The 19388-nt window shown below is 36.4% G+C and overlaps 2 protein-coding genes and 1 pseudogene across 2 annotated transcripts; 2 read left to right on the top strand and 1 right to left on the bottom strand.

Annotated features, from left to right (window-relative positions):
- Nucleotides 1-4140: 4140 nt before the first annotated feature.
- Nucleotides 4141-4916, top strand: LOC105036033 (agamous-like MADS-box protein AGL62). Its single transcript, XM_010911766.2, has one exon. The coding sequence runs from the start codon at nt 4236-4238 to the stop codon at nt 4914-4916; it is 681 nt and encodes a 226-aa protein (XP_010910068.1). The 5' UTR covers nt 4141-4235.
- A 1719-nt stretch (nt 4917-6635) lies between these two features.
- On the top strand, nt 6636-7569 carry LOC114913383 (agamous-like MADS-box protein AGL62; annotated as a pseudogene).
- A 4141-nt stretch (nt 7570-11710) lies between these two features.
- On the bottom strand, nt 11711-15774 carry LOC105036029 (large ribosomal subunit protein eL30). The gene is made up of 5 exons (XM_010911765.4): nt 15592-15774; nt 15332-15437; nt 13176-13277; nt 12130-12198; nt 11711-11984 (listed from the first exon to the last, which is right to left on the bottom strand). The coding sequence occupies exons 1-5, from the start codon at nt 15757-15759 to the stop codon at nt 11944-11946; spliced, it is 486 nt and encodes a 161-aa protein (XP_010910067.1). The 5' UTR covers nt 15760-15774; the 3' UTR covers nt 11711-11943.
- Nucleotides 15775-19388: the final 3614 nt, after the last annotated feature.

The following is a 19388-nucleotide window of genomic DNA, read 5'->3' as shown; positions in this document are numbered from 1 at the left end:
ATCCAATCAAGTCTATTATCCAATAAGATTTGATCCAATCAAATCTAAATTAAATTAAATTAATTTTTATTAATTAAATTTGATTTGCATCTTTAAGATCAATTGGAACAAATCCTATTATCCACTAGGACTGCATCAAAGCAAACCAAACTGAATCCAATTCAATTAGATTTGATCTAATCTCCATTGCTCAATCAAATTAAGCCAATAACAATCAAATTGTTAATTAATTTTTCTTCTAATTTACTAACCATTAGTGAATAATTTATTGTAACTTTTGCACAGGATTAATTATCAATCACATTGATAATTAAACCCTTCAATGATTTATAATCGTCAATCAGTCATTTGATCAGATAGGTACTTCTATGTGTATGATCTCATAGGTTTGAATCTAAGACAAAAGCACAAGAATAATTTTTGTACCAATTGATGTAACCATCTAGTAATGAGATCTAATATCCGGATAGGCCGAATATATGTCCAGCAACACTCTAGAACCTATGTATATATAGTTATCATATAATTTATTCCTTTGACTTTCGATGCTCAAGGATGATTAAGGGTTAAACTGTCAACCCAAAATGAGTAGTCTACATCATGTCTCAACCTCAAAAATCATGTCACTCCTCATTAGGACTACTTTGCCCAAAATTTTACTGAATTAAAACACAGTGATGCATCATCTCTAATTTTATTTGGAGTGATCAATCCTATTTTGACTCACACTCAGACTTCACAAGTACTTGATTGTATCCAGAAATCTTTCATCATCGAATTAAAAATTCAGATAGTCCGGTACCAAAGTACAGTGAGTTACTTGCAAGTCACCGAAGCAACCTCAGGTCAAAGAAAAACTTATACCCATATCCCATCAGAGTAACTCTTGACAGTAAAGTACTCCAGAGTTGGTCACGCTCAGTGAAACGTACTCCTATATTTCATCCATATGCCATATCCGTATCACCACACATCTTGATTAAGAGAATAACCAACTAATATGGCACACAATGACCTACACTCAATACATTATCATCCTTATAACAATTGTATTATTTGATCACGAGCAGAATTTAAGAATCACATGATAAATCCTCCTTTACCATTTTAGAAGTAGCTCTAAGGATTTCATCATAACATATGAGTTCTATTTAAGAAGATATATTTCTCATGATGAATCTACTAGATAATATTTATCATTTTATAATTTATATATATATATGGAGCATAATCATCTACAGCCTAGATGATTGATTTTAGGATATATTTTTCAATACTATATATTTACAAGACTTGATAATGAGATTTTTTTTAAAATATTTTTGATATTTTAATGTGTAGGCTTAAAATGGATAAGAGGCCTAATGATCCAATCGATTATGAATCAATTGATAAAACAGAATTTTGGATTGTGGAAGAAGATCCTAAAAGAGAGCTTGATTATGATGAGTTAGAGAGCATTCTAGAAGAAGAGCTACTAAAAACTAATGAAGAATCAAGTTCTAATGCTCCCAAAGGTAAGTGTAAAAATATTTATTTTTTTAGAATTTGTTTGGGTATATATCTAAGCTTTTATTTGAAACATCTTATGATGAGTGCTTTTTTCTTTCTTTTTTTTTTGTTGTTGTTATAGACAAAGAAGATGATGATGATATGATATTGTTGGATAAAGGTGTTGATATAGTATTCTCTAGTAAGGGAGATAATAGTGATCATGGTGAAGACAATGATGATGTATAATTGAATATAGATTGAGAGATGACTAGAAATATTATATTAAATTTGATTGTGAAACAATCTCATTGAACAAATTTGTATGTTCTTTTATCTATGTTGTTTCTTGTGTAGAACTTTATTTGTGTTGTTTCTTATGTAGAATGTTTATTGCTACCATTCATGGTGCTTCTTTTCATTGAAGTTTATGAAGAAATATTGATTTCTAAATTTTTAAATATTTTTTTAAAATTAAAAATAGATAAAAATTTTAGATATATATCATGCATAATTTTATCAAATTATTAGTCTATTTTTTAGAGATTTTTTGTTATTTTTAATATTTTTTTTATATTTTTGAAGAATAAAATATATTTATTACATCATAATTATGTCATGCTGATGTCACGGGTCAATTGACCGGACCAATCGATTGACTCGGTTGACCCCTAACCCTTTTTTCATTCCAATCCAATGTCCGATCCGGTTCTGAAAATATTGGATAAACATGAGGTTATGCTTGTTAAATCGAGAAAAATAAAAAGCAAGATTGAAAAGTGAGCTAAAGCCAAAGATCGGTCAAATGATATATAGTATCAGTTAAGGATGCTGCGAGGGTTATTGAGGGATGTTGCAAGGTTTGATTTACTTCCCGGTTCTACTACCTTTTCCGCAATCAGGGAAGCAACGTCTTGCCGTACATGTACATAATAAGGAGATCATGATAGAAATGTATATTTTTTGTGCTCCTACTTGTTATCATGTCTTATGTTTTGAGATCTAATATGTTAGTTTTTGTAGGTAGATCTTACTAGTTCATATCATGTCTAATGCATTGATGATTGCTGTAGGGTCAAGATCCTTTTGACATGAGATTTGGTAGTTTGAGATCATCCTAGTTTTTTCAATCCCCAAAAGGACTGCCTCCCAGAGGACCTCCTATAGACTATATGATTGTACTATTTGATGTCTTGCTACAACTATCTTTTCATAATTCTTTGCCATTTGTTGTTGAATTGTTCAAATGATATGCTCCTATTATTGAGTGAAGTTTTATAATAAAACCTCATATATTAATCTGATGCAATTGGAGGATGAGGCAGAGGTTGGAGAGGATATGATTTGTTAGTGGATAAATGTATTAAAATTAGATTTGGAACCATAAAGGGGTATCATGGCTGTGTTAAAAGTGTTATTGGTCCTAAGCTAGATTCACAATTGAAAATTATAAAAAACGATAGTAATTCTGCTTCTTATCTTTCTTAATTTTTACTTTTAAGTGCAGACTAACAATTTATTAATTTGCAATTAGGAGAGAGGATATTGCTGATACTGATTGTATAGCAACAGCATTCCGATAAAATGTCGTGTGATGTCTTTTTTATGTTAGCTAGATATATATCTTTTCTGATTTAAATTTTATATTCATAGTGAATCTTGATATGGTATGGGTAGTGAAACACCAATGCATCCATCAGGGACTCCATTGCATTAATGCAAACTCCAATGACGCCGAAAAGAAACAGGTAGGCGGCGGTGGTGCCTTGCTTCTATGCTCTTGTTCCTTAGCCCCCCCTAGCACCAGCTTTGGTCCATTCGCCATCCCATGCTGCATGCTACTAGCGCACCTCTACATCCGAAATATGAGTTCATAAACTTATACCACCGCACAACGAATTACTAAAAGCTCTACTATCACATCTAGCTATAAACATAGAAATTATCAATAATTAAATTATTGCTCTAAAAATTATGCTTCGAATGAGTCTGATTGAAACTGTATATATCATTTGGCTACATTGTATTCTCCCTCTGATACCTTGTAAAATGGCATGCTATCTAGAATAGATCGTTTGTGCCAATCTAGAATCCGGAACAAATATAAAACATAGCAAATAATGAGAAAGAGATGCTGGAAGAAAAAATTTATGATTAGGTTTAGTTTGTTATACCTAAAGCTTATTCTAAGTTAAATTAGACCAGCACATAAAAACAAAAATAAATATGTTTTGGAGTTCGACTCCGACACTTTAACAATAACACATGTAATTATACTTATCTTATCAAGGCAATTATACTTGATCTAAAATTGTTTACAACCCTGCTGCGGCAATGAGCATGATTACATTTCTTTCCTCTTCCTGCTTCGTCACATTGACTCAACGTAGTAATCTCCTTCACTTTGACCAACTATTTTATATAGTATCTATTACCTTAGTTAATTCCCACGATCCATGCTTTCCTTAACCAAGCGCATATTATAATAAATACATATATTCCACCTAAATCAACGCTAACCTTATATGGTATACGTTGCAGTAAATCAATTAACTACGTAAATTTAGGAAACTTTGATATCCCCTCCAACTCTCACTCCATAAACCAGCATGTTAGGGCATAAGCAGCACCGATCTTTCCCTCCTGGCTCTTCCTTACTCTCTTCTTCCTTTCGCTCCTTTCTTTTAGCTCTTGCTTGGTCTCTTCTTCTTTTCGCTCTTATTCGTCTTACCACAGCGTGCAATATGGTGAGGAAGCCGAGCATGGGCCGTCAGAAGATCGACATCAAAAGGATTGAGAGTGAGGAGGCCCGCCAGGTGTGCTTCTCGAAGCGCCGCGCCGGGCTCTTCAAGAAGGCCAACGAGCTGTCCATCTTGTGTGGCGCCGAGATCGGTGTCATCGTCTTTTCCCCCGCAGGCAAGCCGTTCTCCTTCGGCCACCCCTCCGTCGACTCCATCATCGACCGCTTCCTCTTTGGCAGCCCCTCCCCTACGACTCTGCCGTCCGCCGACCCCCGCATGCCGGTGGCGCGCGAGATGATGGTCGTCCACGAGTTCAATCAACAGTACACGGTGCTCACGGCCTTGCTGGAGACCGAGAAGAGGAAGAAAGCGGTGCTCGAGGAGGCCGTGAGGGTGAAGCAGGCTGGGGAGGCCGCCTTGTGGGGCGCAAACATTGAGGAACTCAGCCTGGGGGAGCTCGAAAGTCTGCACAAGTCCTTTGAGAGGCTGAGGAGGGACGTGGCGATGCGCGCCGACCAGCTCGTCATAGAGGCCGCGCATACTCGCAGCTCCAGCGTCGCAGCGGCAGGTAGTTTTGTTCCTCCTCCTCCCCTTGGTGTCAATCTAGGCTTTGGTCGTGGGGTGGAGGGGAGCATGGCGCTTCCTCCTCCCACTTTCTTTGGTTATGGCCGTGGGCCCTTTTAGAGTGGCACGAGTTGCCTGCGTCCAATTAAATAATAATAGAAATCGTCTTGGTTGATGATCTGGTAGCGGTCTGCTTCTGTTGGCTGGTCTTACTACAACTCGTTATTTTAGAAGAATGATGCATGGGCGTTGGGAACGAACGTAATTTTGTGTTTCGTTTATGGAGTCCACTTTATGTCTTTAGGGTTCTGACCAGTAGGCTTAATATGGATTGCATGGTCTTTTCTTTTTTTGGTAGTAGATTGCATGGTCTTATTGCTTGTCTACGTTTTACCACAATGTGGTACAATTTGATATGGATCGCGTCCGGACTGAAAAGGACATCGTTCCATTGATGATCGTCTTTGTTCTTTATTAAATTTCATTGTTCCACTGCATTTGGGTATTGTTGCTCAGATTGATAATGGCTGTTAATCCAAAAGATTTGATTTTGAACTTTTGATGATATAAAATATTTAAGTACAAATTAGTTGTATACTTTTAGAGTACTTAAAAATGCATACAGGAGGCTAAAATAATCTCCAAATGGTCTAATCAAAGGAAGAATAGATCTATTTAAAATGCTTTAGTTGAAAAGAATACAATAAATATTTTAGAGTTCTGAAGTAAAATAAACCCTAAGTCATAAGGAGCCGACCCATCATGAATTATTGGAAGTCCTTCGACCATGCCTTACTATGAATATAAGAATCTCCAACACTCTAATATTATATAGAATAGTATGCTATCCAAAGTAGATCGATATTAATAACTCAATATACAAAACAAACATCAAAAAAAAAAAAGAAACAAATAACAGAAAAGAAACATCAAAAGAAAAAAAAATTAGGACAAAGATTTGTTATGCCTAAAGCTCATCCTAAGCTAAACTTGACCCACACATGAAAACTCTGATGGGCGATGTCTTGAGATCAACCAGGCACCTCAAGAGGTGCGTTCACGATGGCTAATGGACATGCAAAAAACGTCCACTTGTCGGGGGGGGGGGGGGGTGTCTAGCGGAGGATCCTTTGATGACTAAGCCGGATAGAGTTTAGGAAACAATCGCAAAGAGAAAAGGAAGGAGAATAAGAGCAAAGCTTTTCTTCTTTGAAGTCAAGCTTACCTAAGAATTCTGTTAGGCCGTTAAGATAGGGAATCGATCTACTAATCTGTAAATCCAGATTGTTAGTCGTAGATGCTAATTACAGATCATGTATATGTTCTAAAAATTGTAGAGAGATTTCAAGAATCGCCCGCATGATCGAACAAGCTAATGGCTCAAGATCAAGGTCGAACCAAGGCTTTACGTTGGGTATATCAACATTTGTATAGATCGCTAGGCTTCACTTTCCATCGATGGTTGAATGCCGACCTTGAGATTGATAAATTCCAATCCGGAGGTCACCTAGCGTCCAAGGTAATTTCGTCGGATCGTGATTGCAATTTGAGAAGGAAAAGTCGGGTCGGACGGCAAGTAACCTCCACAATAATATATATATATTATAATAAAAATATACATATTACATCTAAATTATTAATCTTGCATGGTATATATTTCATAAATTAACTAACCATGTAAATTTAGGAAAGCCCACGCAATTTGATATCCCCTCTAACTCTATCCCACCATAAACCAGCACATGAAAATTCCGAAAGGAGCTCCCTCTCTCCCCTCTGTCTCCCTCCTTTGTTCTCACTCTTCCTTGCTCTTCTTCCTTTCTCTATCGAAAGCCGAATATGCGGATCAAGAGGATCGAAAGTGAGGCCCATCAGATGTGCTCCTCGAAGTACCGCACCGGGCTCTTTAAGAAGGCTAACGAGCTGTCCATATACTATGTGACACCAAGATAGACGTCATCATCTTCTCCTCCGCCGCCTGATATTTTTAGATCTAGAGCCAAATAAAAAAATTGAGCCTTCTCTATTAAAAATTAATACACTTTAAACATTAATTATTATTGAAAAATTAATCTACATGTAATAATTTTTTATAGATATGTTCGTTAAGCAGCATGTAAAATTCATCATTAATCTATTTAATTATTTTTTTTGTTATAATATTATAGAAAACCATCTTCGTATCTCATTGGAACATCAATGCAGGGTCTGGAGCTTGGGGCGGTCACCCAGTTCGATCTGCCCCGAGGCCGGCCCTACCCCATCAGCTAGTCGTTCTCCTTCAGCCACCCCTCCATCGACTGCATCATCGATCGTTTCCTCTCTGAAAGCCCCTCACCTACGACTCTGCCGTCCACCGCCCTCCGCATGCCGGTGGCGCGCAAGATGATGGTCGTCCGTGAGCTCAACCGCCAGGACACGGATCTCGCGGCCTTGCTGGAGGCCGGAGGAAGAAGGTGGTGCTTGAGGAGGCCGGGAGGGTGAAGCGGGCGGGGGAGGTCGCCGTGTGGGAAGCGAACATGGAGGAGCTCGGCCTGCGGGAGCTCGAAAGGCTGCACAAGTCAATTGAGAGGCTGAAGACGGACGTGGCCATGCGCGCCAACCAGCTCGTCATCAAGGCCGCGCATGCTCGGAGCTCCAGCATGGCAGCGGCGGGCAGTGCTGCTCCTCGTCGGATCCTCCTCCTTGTGTCAGTCTAGGCTTTGGTCATGGATTGGAGGTGGGCCTTTCAGAGGACGTCCAATTAATTAATAATAGAAATCGTCTTAGTTGATAATCTGGCAGCGGTCCTGCTCCTGTTGGTTGGTCTTACTACAACTCGAGATTTTAGAAGAATAAGGCATGCGTGTTGGGAACGAACTTAGTTTTATGTTTTGTTTACGGGAGTCCACCTTATGCCTTCTACGGTTTTGACTAGTGGACTTGAATTATGATCATGTCTGTTCTTTATTTAATTCCTGCTCGGACTAATAATGGCCATTAATCCAAAAGTTTTGATTTTGATATGTAAAATATTTGAGCACAAGATTATAAAATATGTATTTTTAGAATATTTAAGGATGCATACAGAATGCTAAAATGATCTCAAAATAATCTAATGTTTAAAAGAATTCAACAAGTACTTTTACAGTTTTCATGCAGAGAAAAAGACTCAAGTCATGAGGAGGAACCGGTGTCTAAATGACCATAGGCTTAAATAGAGTCAACCCTAGAACTACACTAGTTGACTTAGGCATATTGGAAAAGACTAGTATGCTTTCGTGAGTCGATTCTAAAATAATTTTAAATAAAAAATAATTAAAATTAACCATTCTACGGGTCAATCCTAGCAGCTTAAGAGCCAATCTCCTACCGAGCACTAGTTGACCTCAAGATCAACCATAGAAAATAATGAAATTCAACGCTTTCTTGAATTGACATTAGAAGAAGAAAAGTCGGATCCTGAAAATTACAATTGAAGAATGCAAATTACTAATGACCAAATTTCTCCGATAAATCCATAAAGTTTAAAGATAATAGTCCAAAAGGTAGTTCAGTGACTTTTATAGAATGAAATTTGACAAACAAATATGATAAATTGAATTACCTTATTAGGGCATATATTCAATATATCCAAACCAAAGACTTATACCCAACTAATCTAACAATCCACTAGGTTTTTTAGTCTATACAAACACCCAACATATAAATCATGTCAAAGAGTAACAAAAATAATTTAAATAAATACTTTAAACGGATCAGGGTAATTAGACCATTAACACAATTTAATCACACATATTTGGGTGATCACATTATGAGCTACAAGTACTCAAGTTGCATCTATTTTTGAAGATAGATAGCAAATTGGACCTTTGAGGCAGCTTCACTAATGAATTGGCATTCTCTATTCATGCTCGAGGAGCTATGATCAATTATGTTGGACACAACAAAATTAGAGCTTGAAAAGTTTAAGAACTATGCAGCCATGATGATTTATCAAGAAGAAGATATGCGATGCTTGAAGATGGCGAGGTGTAGCTCAATGTACGGGATTTGAAGTTTCTTTTTAGGGCCTATTTGGAAAGGATAAGATTGGCTCAAATTCTATAGGATTCGAAAATCCTATGAATTAAAATCCTATTTTCTTTCTTAGTTACTATTTAGAGATTGAATTATGGGATAGATATGGCTAATTCTATAGGAAAAAATAATATACTCCGAAGGTTATTATTTTTTTCCCTACGATTATCGGGCTCCATCTACCCCTATCACGTCAATGTGCGATCTTCTCCCCTTCTCTACTCCCTCTTTCCAAGTGCCTTATCCTTCCTCTCCCTCCTCCGCCTTTTCATCTCCTTCCCCCACACCCTCTATCTCCTTGCCGCCTTCATCGATCGCCATGTGAGCCCTCTTGGTGCCACTGCCTTCAACCTCCTCGTCGCCATCCTCTGCTACTCACACCGTCACAACTCAAACAGAGTTCGATACGCTTGAGAAAAAAACTCCAATCTGAACCAAAGAAATCTTCCGATCTCCCTCAAGTTCTCTCCCTCCCCATGGATCTCCAAAAAAGAGAATAAGATGAAAAAAAAAAAGACACAAAGAAAAATGGTCAATCTTTGTGAGAAAAGGTTTACCTTTGAATTTTTTCTATTTATCCTTTGTTTTCGTTGATTTTTCCTATGATTTCCTAAGGTATTTTTCTCTATTTTTTACATCCTCAAAAGTATCAATTGGGTGGGCTGCTTGGAGTGGCTGAATAGGGAAGCATAGATAGATAGGGTTTTGTGTTGGATGTTTATATGTAAGAGTTTAAACCATATAAATATATTATCAATCAATTTAAAATAGGCAATTATGGCTTATTAGTTAAGATGGTGGTTAGGCCATCTAAAAATTTGGGTTCAAATCCTCATATCCTCAAGTATCGAAGGAAAAAATTTCAAATCCATCCTAAATCCAAACGGATTTTAATTATGGATGAAAATGGTATAAATAATATCCATTCGGATCCATTTTCATATCCAAATCAATCCAGATATAAAAAAAAAAAAAAATTAAGGATCCTATTAATATTCATATCCATAAAAAAGAATATATATAGATATAGATAGATAACTATCCAAATATCTAAATCTATATGCAACCATATATAATTTTATGTAACATTCATTAATTTTTAAGAGAAATATATAACTATATAAATATCCTATTAACTTGATTTATCATCTATTTAGTAATATCTTTAATTTTGTAGTTATAAAATTTAATTATCTAACTTATCAAAATTATTTTCATATTTTTAGTATCCGAATTGTATCCATACCTATTTAAAATAAATATGGATATAAATTTTTACATTTGAATAATATCTATATCTATATTTGTATTCGTTATACAAAACAAATATAGATATGAATATACTGATATTTGATTCATATTCGATCCAATTTCAATCCTGATTTTAATTTTAAATCCCAAACCTTTTCAAATCATATAGGGTTCCACTAAATGAGTTAGGAATGGCAGCTGATCAGGTCAGGTCAGCCAATAATCATATCTATCTTATAACTAAAAATTTTATGTCTATACCTGCTCAATACCCACCTCGGGTCGAATCAGATCAGATGGGCCAGAGAAGAGAGGTCAAGTCAGATCAGATTAGATCGGACAAAAAAATCGTCAAATGGATATTCTAAATAATTATAATTTTGAAAAAAATTTAAATTAATATTATATCAGGTTGGATTTAAGGTGTAGCATACCATTACCCGATCTAAATCCACTTTGAAATCTTATCTAGAATCCGAACCTATCTCAAAGTTTAGTTGAATCAAATAAAATTTGCCTTATTTGGATTGAGTACCTAATGGATCAACCACAATCACAATCCCTAAAATGAGTCCTAATATTAGATTTAGATGATAGAAGATTGGATTGAATCAGATCATCTTGAGCCTACAATTAAATTCTTATAAAAATTTATAATATATATATATATAATTGAATTTGAATAATAAGTATTTGAGAGATAAATTTCAAATCCATCCTAAATCTAAATGAATTTTAATTTCAAAATTAAAAAATACATAAAAATAAGTTAACCTTTGCTTAATATGAATTATTTTATAATTATAATGATTAATATGATTTTTACAATGATAGATTTATTACTTTGATAAAAAAAGTAAAAAAAGAAGAAAAAGAGTAGAAACAGAAGAAGAAAAAATCCTACTTTATCATCCAAATATACGATAGAATTAGTTTACATAAAATTTTTCTTTCAATAAAATATTATGTATAATCTTATATGATCAAATCTTACATCCTATCATAAATTTTATTCTTAATTTATAAATCCTAGATATCCAAACTTAATGTTGGTATATTAGACCATACCTAGAGGACTAAAGACACCTCTTTCAACCATCATTAAAGAGGAGATTGGGAGAGAAGAAGACTAGTGAACCAAAAACCAATATTTTCTGAGGCTGAACCGTTAAAAGAGGAGATTGGGCATAAAGAGTGGACTCGAGATGAAAGAGCACGTTTGAACCTTTATAACCTGATGAAATCAACTGTCACATGAAGTTCTGAGGCAGCCAAAAGAAAGGTTTTCTAGCATCCTTTTTGGTCTTATAGGAGTTACCGGGCATTAATATCCTTACAATATATGAGAACTTAAATAAATAAATAAATAAAAACTGAGCATCTCCAAAACCAGAAAGTGAAAACGGGTAGGAAAAAATATATTCACCGTCACCATCAATGACCATGGCAAATAAGCACACGCTAAAGTTAAAAGCCAGGCCTGACAATGAACAAGTCCTTCGATAGAACTCTTTTTTTTTTAATAAGAAATTAGAGTGGCCACATCCACATCATTTTGTAACTATCTTTACGTGAAGCATTGAAAACATCAGAAGAAAAGAAAATGAGTCAGTGAAACTGGATAAACTACTGCAGAAATTAAAGTATCAAACGTCATAACAAAAAGACAATTCAAAATTTGTGTATTTGAGCAAGACTTCTCTCTCAAATAACCACCTCTCTTGCCACGAAAATTTCACAAAGCTAACAGAGAAAACAATAAAAACGAAAACCTAACCAATCAGACCCCTTGATAAGAAAACCTAACCAATGACCCACCAAAAGAAATGGTCTGTCCTCACTGATCACCTGGCATGCTCTTGATAATATCAGAATCACCTGAAACACAATAAACATGATCATCCAATGACCAATATCAGAGAGGTCTGGGGTGAAGGGTGGAGACGGGAGTGAGGGTGGTAGGGGAGAGAGAGGGAGGAGAGAAAGGGGGGAGAGGGTAGAGAGAGATTTCACAAAAGAATACCTGGATCAATAATGCTAAGGCAGCAGACACGGAAATATTTGCCACAGGCTGTTCCCAAATCAACATTGTCTGATAACATAGAAATTGAACTGCTAAGAAATTTGATGAAAGGGAACAACCATACAAAACAATATTAAAACAGAAATAGCCAAGCTAGGTACTGTCTAAATCTAAGCACAAGAATTTCCAATCTTATGACATGCACAGATCCACATATCCCAAACCACCAATAAAGGGCGCCTCTTTTCCAAACCAGCAGACAAATACAAGTCAAATTAACAGAATATAACAGATTTGTCACGTTGTAGGTGCTTTCAATTGTGGCACTAGGCTGTAACTTGGGCATATCAAACTATGAGAGCATAAGCCAACATGCTTCGGTCATTTTCTTGGCACCCTCACTGTAGTGTGTGCATTAGGGAGAGGTTCCAAGTTCAAACCCCATAATGCTGCAATTTTCCACTGTATTTCTCAACAAACAAAAAAAAAAAAGGTATTTCTGTTATTTTTTAAAAAGAAAGAATAGCAACATGCAATGTTTGCTTTCAAACAATGGCATTCATCATCTTAGGAAAAGACAGAAAGACCAGCTTTCTTCATTTCAAGCAAACAACGGGCATCAATCATCAAACCAAGCCCCAAGCTCAATCAGCTGGCTGATTGGCATCCACATACTTGTACTTGAATATGAGTTTTAGCTAGATGTCGCTCAACAACAATGTTCCAATGAGATGTAACTGGAATGTATGGAATCATGAGCAAGGAATTGGAACTCTTATGGTAGATGACTGCAAATTTTTAATGGTGTTGAATGCAAGTGTCAACCAAACAAGTAATCATATTTGCAGGGAAGCCACTAAAAAACATGTCCAAGCTTAACAAACATGACAAAAGCCACTGCCAAGTTTGACATCAAGAAAACCATGGGAAAAGGAAGAAGGGCAAGCATGATCGCAGACCATAGACAACAACTGTTGTCAATAATAAAAACACATCAACTAAATATCATGAAGAAAATAACTGGAGGAGAGGGCCTGATTACTTACTTCCATTGAAATGATGGACTCCGACCTTTGCCAACATCGCATAGTACTCAATTTCGGATTTCCGAAGAGGAGGGCAGTTGTTTGCGATGAGTACCAACTTCCCTAGAGATACACAATTGGGACCAAATAATGAAAAGTCAGTAAGCATAAATGCATGCTAAAGCAATAATTCAGCAACAAACTAGACTGTAAACAAAACCAAAAATGACCAGAAACAAGATCGCCATTTAATGAAGTAAAACTAATTATCATGGATTTCCAAACTTAACAAATCTAAAATAACAAGGTTCAATATTTAAGACTCTTAAAACTTTGGAAGACAAGAAAATGCAATTTACCAGTCACATAACTTTTTAGAGATTCAATTGATTCCATGGAATGTGGTGCCCATTATGTATCAATCATATACTCCATTTACAATTACAAAAATTAATGCATAACTAGTCTATTGACATGAAGTAAAAATAAGAAAAAGGTAATGTACTGCAGTGTTAAAAATATCATGCATGTGCTAAGAATTCAACTTTTCAAATAAAGCATGGGTATTACTGGAAAAATAATCAAGGTATCTTCCACCAGAAATAGATAAAACGGACCCCCTCCCATGGGAAGGCTATTAACTAATACTGAGGCAGCTTTAAGGAGAAATAATAATGACATTAAAAATCTATCAAGGTGAAATCTGTAAGACTAAAGCATTGTCTTGCAAGCACAAGAAGAAAAGAAAAAAGAGTCATTTCATGTCACATTTATGCAATATATTTCCAAAATTCACCATAGAGAATGACATTTATTTGGCTTCTTGTTAAATACTACTATGATAAAAAATACACAGTAGGCGCAGATATGATTTAATGTCAAAAGAGCAAGTTTCCAAGTCACACTTAAAATTCCCACGTAGCAATGCATTCATATCATTTGCTCTACTTTTCAAAATACAATACCCCCCACAATCCTCAGTATCGTACAAGAAACACCTTAAGCCAACTATCACATGCCATGAGGAATATGTAATGATGAGCAATAGGAGGAATGAAGACTTGGCGAACCCTGCCACTAGGAAGAAAAGAGCAAGAAGGACTACAAGGAAAAATGCCAGCCAATCGATTGAGCAGGCCCCTAATGTACTGGCCACTCAGACAAACATTGCTGGAGTATGCTGGAGTATGCCAACAGGTAGCCCACCTTCTTCAGCAATAGCAGACACAAGCCACTTCTCGACCTGCACCATCTTTAGAGTCCTATTATAAGGGGTTTAGAAGGTTCAACCCACCACTATTTGAGGGTGGACCTAACCCTCTAGTTGCAGAGACACCTTAAGCCAACTATCACATACCATGAGGAATTAAGACAATAAAATTCTTTATCATCAAAAAAACAAAGATATCAAACATTAATATCAGGATACAATCTAGAATGGATAAAATGTAATGTGTTTGTTTACAAGCTAGAACAGGAACTCTACCAAATTGAACTATGGAAAGGTAACAGAGGTTAACATCTGGAAATTTGTCAAAGATTTGAGTAGGGATATTATAGGCTCAGTCCAGTTTTCATCAGCTACTACAGCCTGGAACACACATTCGTATAAATCCCATATATCTCTCTGGATAAAATTCATCATCCTTATGCATAGTTCACAATAAGACTGCAAATCAAAACTGTCCATTTTAGCCTTTGTAATCACTGTATTCACCCTTCACATATTCACCAAGATTCTAAATAAATAGAAGTCTAGATGAATTCTGACGGGTAAGAAGGATGAAATCAATATAGGGAACCGCATTCATCTCTGAGGCATGAATCAGAAGCCAGAGAGCCAAACTTCAGCCCCAAACCAATACATGATTTCTTTTTCTTCTTCCCAAAAACTTTTTTTTTCCGGCAATAACCAATCTAGGTAATAAATGAACTGAAACCAGACAACTTTTTCTACTACTGTCCGCTGATAAAGAAAGCTACCAACGATTTGAATGAGGATTTAAGTGCAACAGGAGTTCATCGCTCAAACTAAATGACGAGGGATAGCAGAGAACGATTTCCAGGAGAAACATTTGAAAACAAAAGTAGTGATCAATACCTAAGGTTTATCATCCACGGATCAAAAAAAAAAAAAGAAAAAAGGAAAAGAGTGATGGGAAGAGCGATTGGTATACCTTTGTTGTTCCGAAGAGATCTCAGGACGGTCTTGTACCCCAGGGTATACTTCCCGCTCTTCATCACGAGAGCAAGCCTGTTGTTTATGCTTTCCTGGGTCTTCTTCTGCATTAAAGAAAGAGAGCCATCGAGCAATAAAATGATCAAAATGTTCTAAATATACACAAAAATGAACGAAAAAAGGAAAATAGAGTTCCACGATCTGAGGAAGAAGGGGATTTCTAAATCAAAAGCCAAGGAGAGAGATCGAAGAGGGTACCGTCTTCTTCGCGACCACCATGGTTGCTCCGGTGACGAGACTGCGGCGGCGGCGGCGGGGAGGCGGCGAGAGGAGCGGATGCGCGAGGCAAAAACCCCCTGCCTCGGCGGTGGCTGCAAAGGGGAAAGCTAGGGTTTCTGAGTGCTGGTTATATAAACGTTGTAACATGGCGCTATATGTACTGGATTGCCCCTACAACGGTTCTTGTTGCGACTGGAAGTGAGCCTGGTCGAGCCCAAGGCTCATGGAGCCATGCCAGCCCTAACGCCTTGATTGGGGTTTTAGGAAAGAAAATAATAATAATAATAATAATAATAATAATAATAATAATAATAATAATAATAATAATAATAATAAGTATAAGTATATTTTTTTGATTGAAAATTAAAAAAAAAAATTTGATCGAAAGCAAAGAAGAAAAGAAAAGAAAGAAAATATTACAACCTTCTTTTACTATTATACTTTTGAAAGGAACCCCAATAAACTTAAGAAAAAAATCAAAAAAAAAATTATTTTTTAATTTTTTTAATTTTTTTAAATTTTTTCTATTTACAGGAGTCTCAATTGGATGAGAAATTTACGTGGAACGCTTGAAATAAGTCTTAAAATTAAAATATAATATTAATTTTATTTTTTATCATTAAAAGAATAAAATTGAAATTATAAAAGATTCACTTACTCTTAATTTTTTTCTCTTCAATTCTGCTCGATTTGGAGGAGAAAAAGATTATAGATTCGAGAGGATTTGTGTTCTCTCTATTTCTCTCTTTTTCTTTCCATTTATTTTATAAAAAACTTCCAACCAAGAAAAAGTAGTAACTCTCTCACATTCTTTTCTTTTCTTTCCTATTCTTTTCTCCCAATCAAAACATATGTCAAACCATGAGCTAGACCCGAGGTAGTTCGATTCGTGCTGTTCTTTCGGGTTGATGTCGGAACAAACTCGATAATCAAGCCTGAAGTTGGGCCTGAAGCCGCTTAGAACCAAACCCACCCTAGCTCAGATCCCGATCCGGCAATATATTCAATCAAGCTCTAATGCTCAATTTGGTATTATCCTTTTTTTTTAGTAATTAAGTGTACCATGCATGTATGTATACATCAATAAAAATTAGAAAATAAAATATTCAAAAATTAAGCTTACAGAATTCTATAACATAGTCCCAATGGGTTAGCCACATAAGCTACCATCCAATCTAGAACACTATTGGTCTCTCTATAGATATGTGCCACCTCAATAAAATCAATGTACATATAATTCTCTGCAATCATGTGAAAGAAGACGACACATGGCATATACCGATGGCATATCAAAAAGCCATTAGATAACTATCAAGGATCCCCCATCTAAATAGATGTAGGATGTTCTCAATATCTCCATAGTATAAGTCAATCCTTTCCATACAGTATGTAGTGAAGGAAAAATCGACTTTTTCTTTGTAGGATCTTTCAGATCTAATGAGATCTAGGGTGGAATATTTTAAAAAAAAATTATCCTACTTTATTTCAGATCTAAGGTCTATTAGATCTGATTCTTATTATCTGATATTTAATCTAAAATTAAATCTAAAACTTGAGGATTAGAGGAATACCTCTAGGGTAACTAAATTACCCTGTAGATGATCGCAGCAACATCCGAGGTTCTAAAATAGTCACGCAGTCGCTTGACCTCTACCGGTATCCACTCGAGTAGAATCTGGATCGTCTTCTCCTCACGAATCTTTGCTCCAAAAATTAGATCTAGATCTGATCTGCAAGATCTTCAAAAGATCTTCTGAAGCTAGAGCAGCAGCTTCTCGATAAATTCCTGCAGCCTTCTAATCAGGGAGCCACCACACCTTGGACAAGCACCAGATGGATGTCCAACTTTTTGGACTTGAAGAGGGGAGGGAGAGGAGCAGAGAGGGCATAGAGAAGTAGAGAGGTTTCACGTTTTTGCTGGGTATTGAGCAGAGTCTATAAACCCTAGGCACAGACAGAGTTTAAATAGATCCTACTGCATCATGCAGTGCCACATCCTTCGATCAATCAAAAAATTTTAATTAATTCTGTAAAAATTTTGATTGATGGAGTGATGTAATCTGATCATATCATATAAGAATCCTCATAATCCCTCCTACTGTTGGCGCCAACACTAGATAAACACAGTGAGATTGACGCCCAACAGTTTGAGTCGATCAAGGCATAGAGTCCTCATCTCATGGGACTCTATCCTTATCCACTTGGGGCGCATGCCATATCTGATTATGGCGCCCACTTTGAGGGTAAAATTAGCAGGTGGACACTCCACAAAAACTCTCCAATGACCTCTTGCCAAGTGGCCTTCAGTCCAAGATCCATGGGTCAACGTTTGATCGATGTCCTAAAACGAAAATGACAGGTGACAGGAATTAGCAGGTGTTGTCTTAAATTTATCTTATAAATTAAGACAAGACTTTTCTGAGTTGGACTGGCCCCAGTTAGACTGAGAGAAACCTTCTTAAGGTTCTCTGGGTGAGTCAAATCATATTTGACTCAGTCGAGATAGAAAAGATTACACGAGGAGAAAGTTAGGCTCAATCGTGTGCTAGCACGATTTTCTTGAACCTAATTGGATCTAATCCAAATCAATCGAACTAGGCTAGCTCAATTGATGACATCCAGACCCTAACTCTTGTTTGTGTGATCCAGTTAGGTTCATTTCCGTATGGTAATGAGACATGTCGTGATCTCATCATCGACACTATCGAAACTTCTTTCAATGGATTAGAACTCTTCTGATTCAGACAATTAGAATGATCGATCATCAAGATCATTCTAATGAAGTGAATTTTAGTGCAGGGGTTAAACGATAATTTTAAAATTTTTTTAAAATTATAATTTTACAGCAAAAATTATTAATTAATCTAATTAATTAACATGTATTAACCCTACACAAAGATCTAAATATGATATATATAGTATGCATTTAAATTTAAAATTTAAATTTTTACAGTAAATATTTTACTGTTATGTGTTCAAAACACATTACCCTCATGTAGGTAGTCGATCGCCGTAGTCTGATCACTGTCGGGATGATCTGATCATCGCAATGCAGCCACACAGTATGTTTAACCTTCACAGATCGTCCACACGAAGCTCCCGATCTGATCGGCTCCTCATGAATGCTAGTTCGTTGCAGAATCCTTTCGACGGCTGATGCTGATCGAACTCCTTCGATCGGTGTCTGTTGATTCTTTGGATGCTCCAGATCATCAACGAAGATAGTAGAGAGATTGATGAAGCTCTCCCTAAAATTTGGTGGACTCACGATACTCGTAGCTCACCTTCTCACTTTTCGAACCCTAGGCAGAAACCCTAGGGTACTCTCAGAAAAACCTTGCGCCCATAATCTTTCTTCTTTTCTTTTCTTTTCTCATGCAGAAGGCCTTTCTCACACCCCCTTTTCTCTCACACATCAGATTAGAGCATGCCCCACTTTCTCATTCCTTTTAAAATGGTGCAAGACTGCGTCTTCTCAGTGTTTTCATCGTGTGAGAGGATAAAGCCAGGTGGTTGCTCACTTGAATTCAAATCGAATTTGAATTCAAATGCCAACCAACCTATCCTTATCCACTCAAGGCATGAGAAGAGAAGGGGTGTGGGTTCATTTGTGCGTGGAGAGTTTACACAAGAAACCTTTTCTCGTGTAGTGAATGGGGTGCATAAGTGGATAAGGTGGCGCATAAGATTAGTTACCCATTCAAATTCAAACATCATTTGAATTTGAATGGACAACCAACCATTTTTATTCACTCAAAATGACGCACACAGGAGGG

This window comes from Elaeis guineensis, chromosome 1 (assembly GCF_000442705.2).
Source record: "Elaeis guineensis isolate ETL-2024a chromosome 1, EG11, whole genome shotgun sequence".
NCBI lineage: Eukaryota > Viridiplantae > Streptophyta > Magnoliopsida > Arecales > Arecaceae > Elaeis > Elaeis guineensis.
Note: the sequence above shows the minus strand (reverse complement) of the source record. Positions and strands in the feature narration are given on the sequence as shown.

Bases quoted from the DNA above. Each gene is read 5' to 3' on its own strand.
- LOC105036029 (XM_010911765.4), bottom strand. From the start codon at position 15,759: ATGTTACAACGTTTATATAACCAGCACTCAGAAACCCTAGCTTTCCCC. The intron at 13,278-15,331 runs GTATACCAATCG...GTGTATCTCTAG, and splicing joins ATCTCTTCGGAACAACAAAG to GGAAGTTGGTACTCATCGCA. The intron at 12,199-13,175 runs GTAAGTAATCAG...CTATGTTATCAG, and splicing joins AGTCCATCATTTCAATGGAA to ACAATGTTGATTTGGGAACA.
- LOC105036033 (XM_010911766.2), top strand. From the start codon at position 4,236: ATGGTGAGGAAGCCGAGCATGGGCCGTCAGAAGATCGACATCAAAAGG.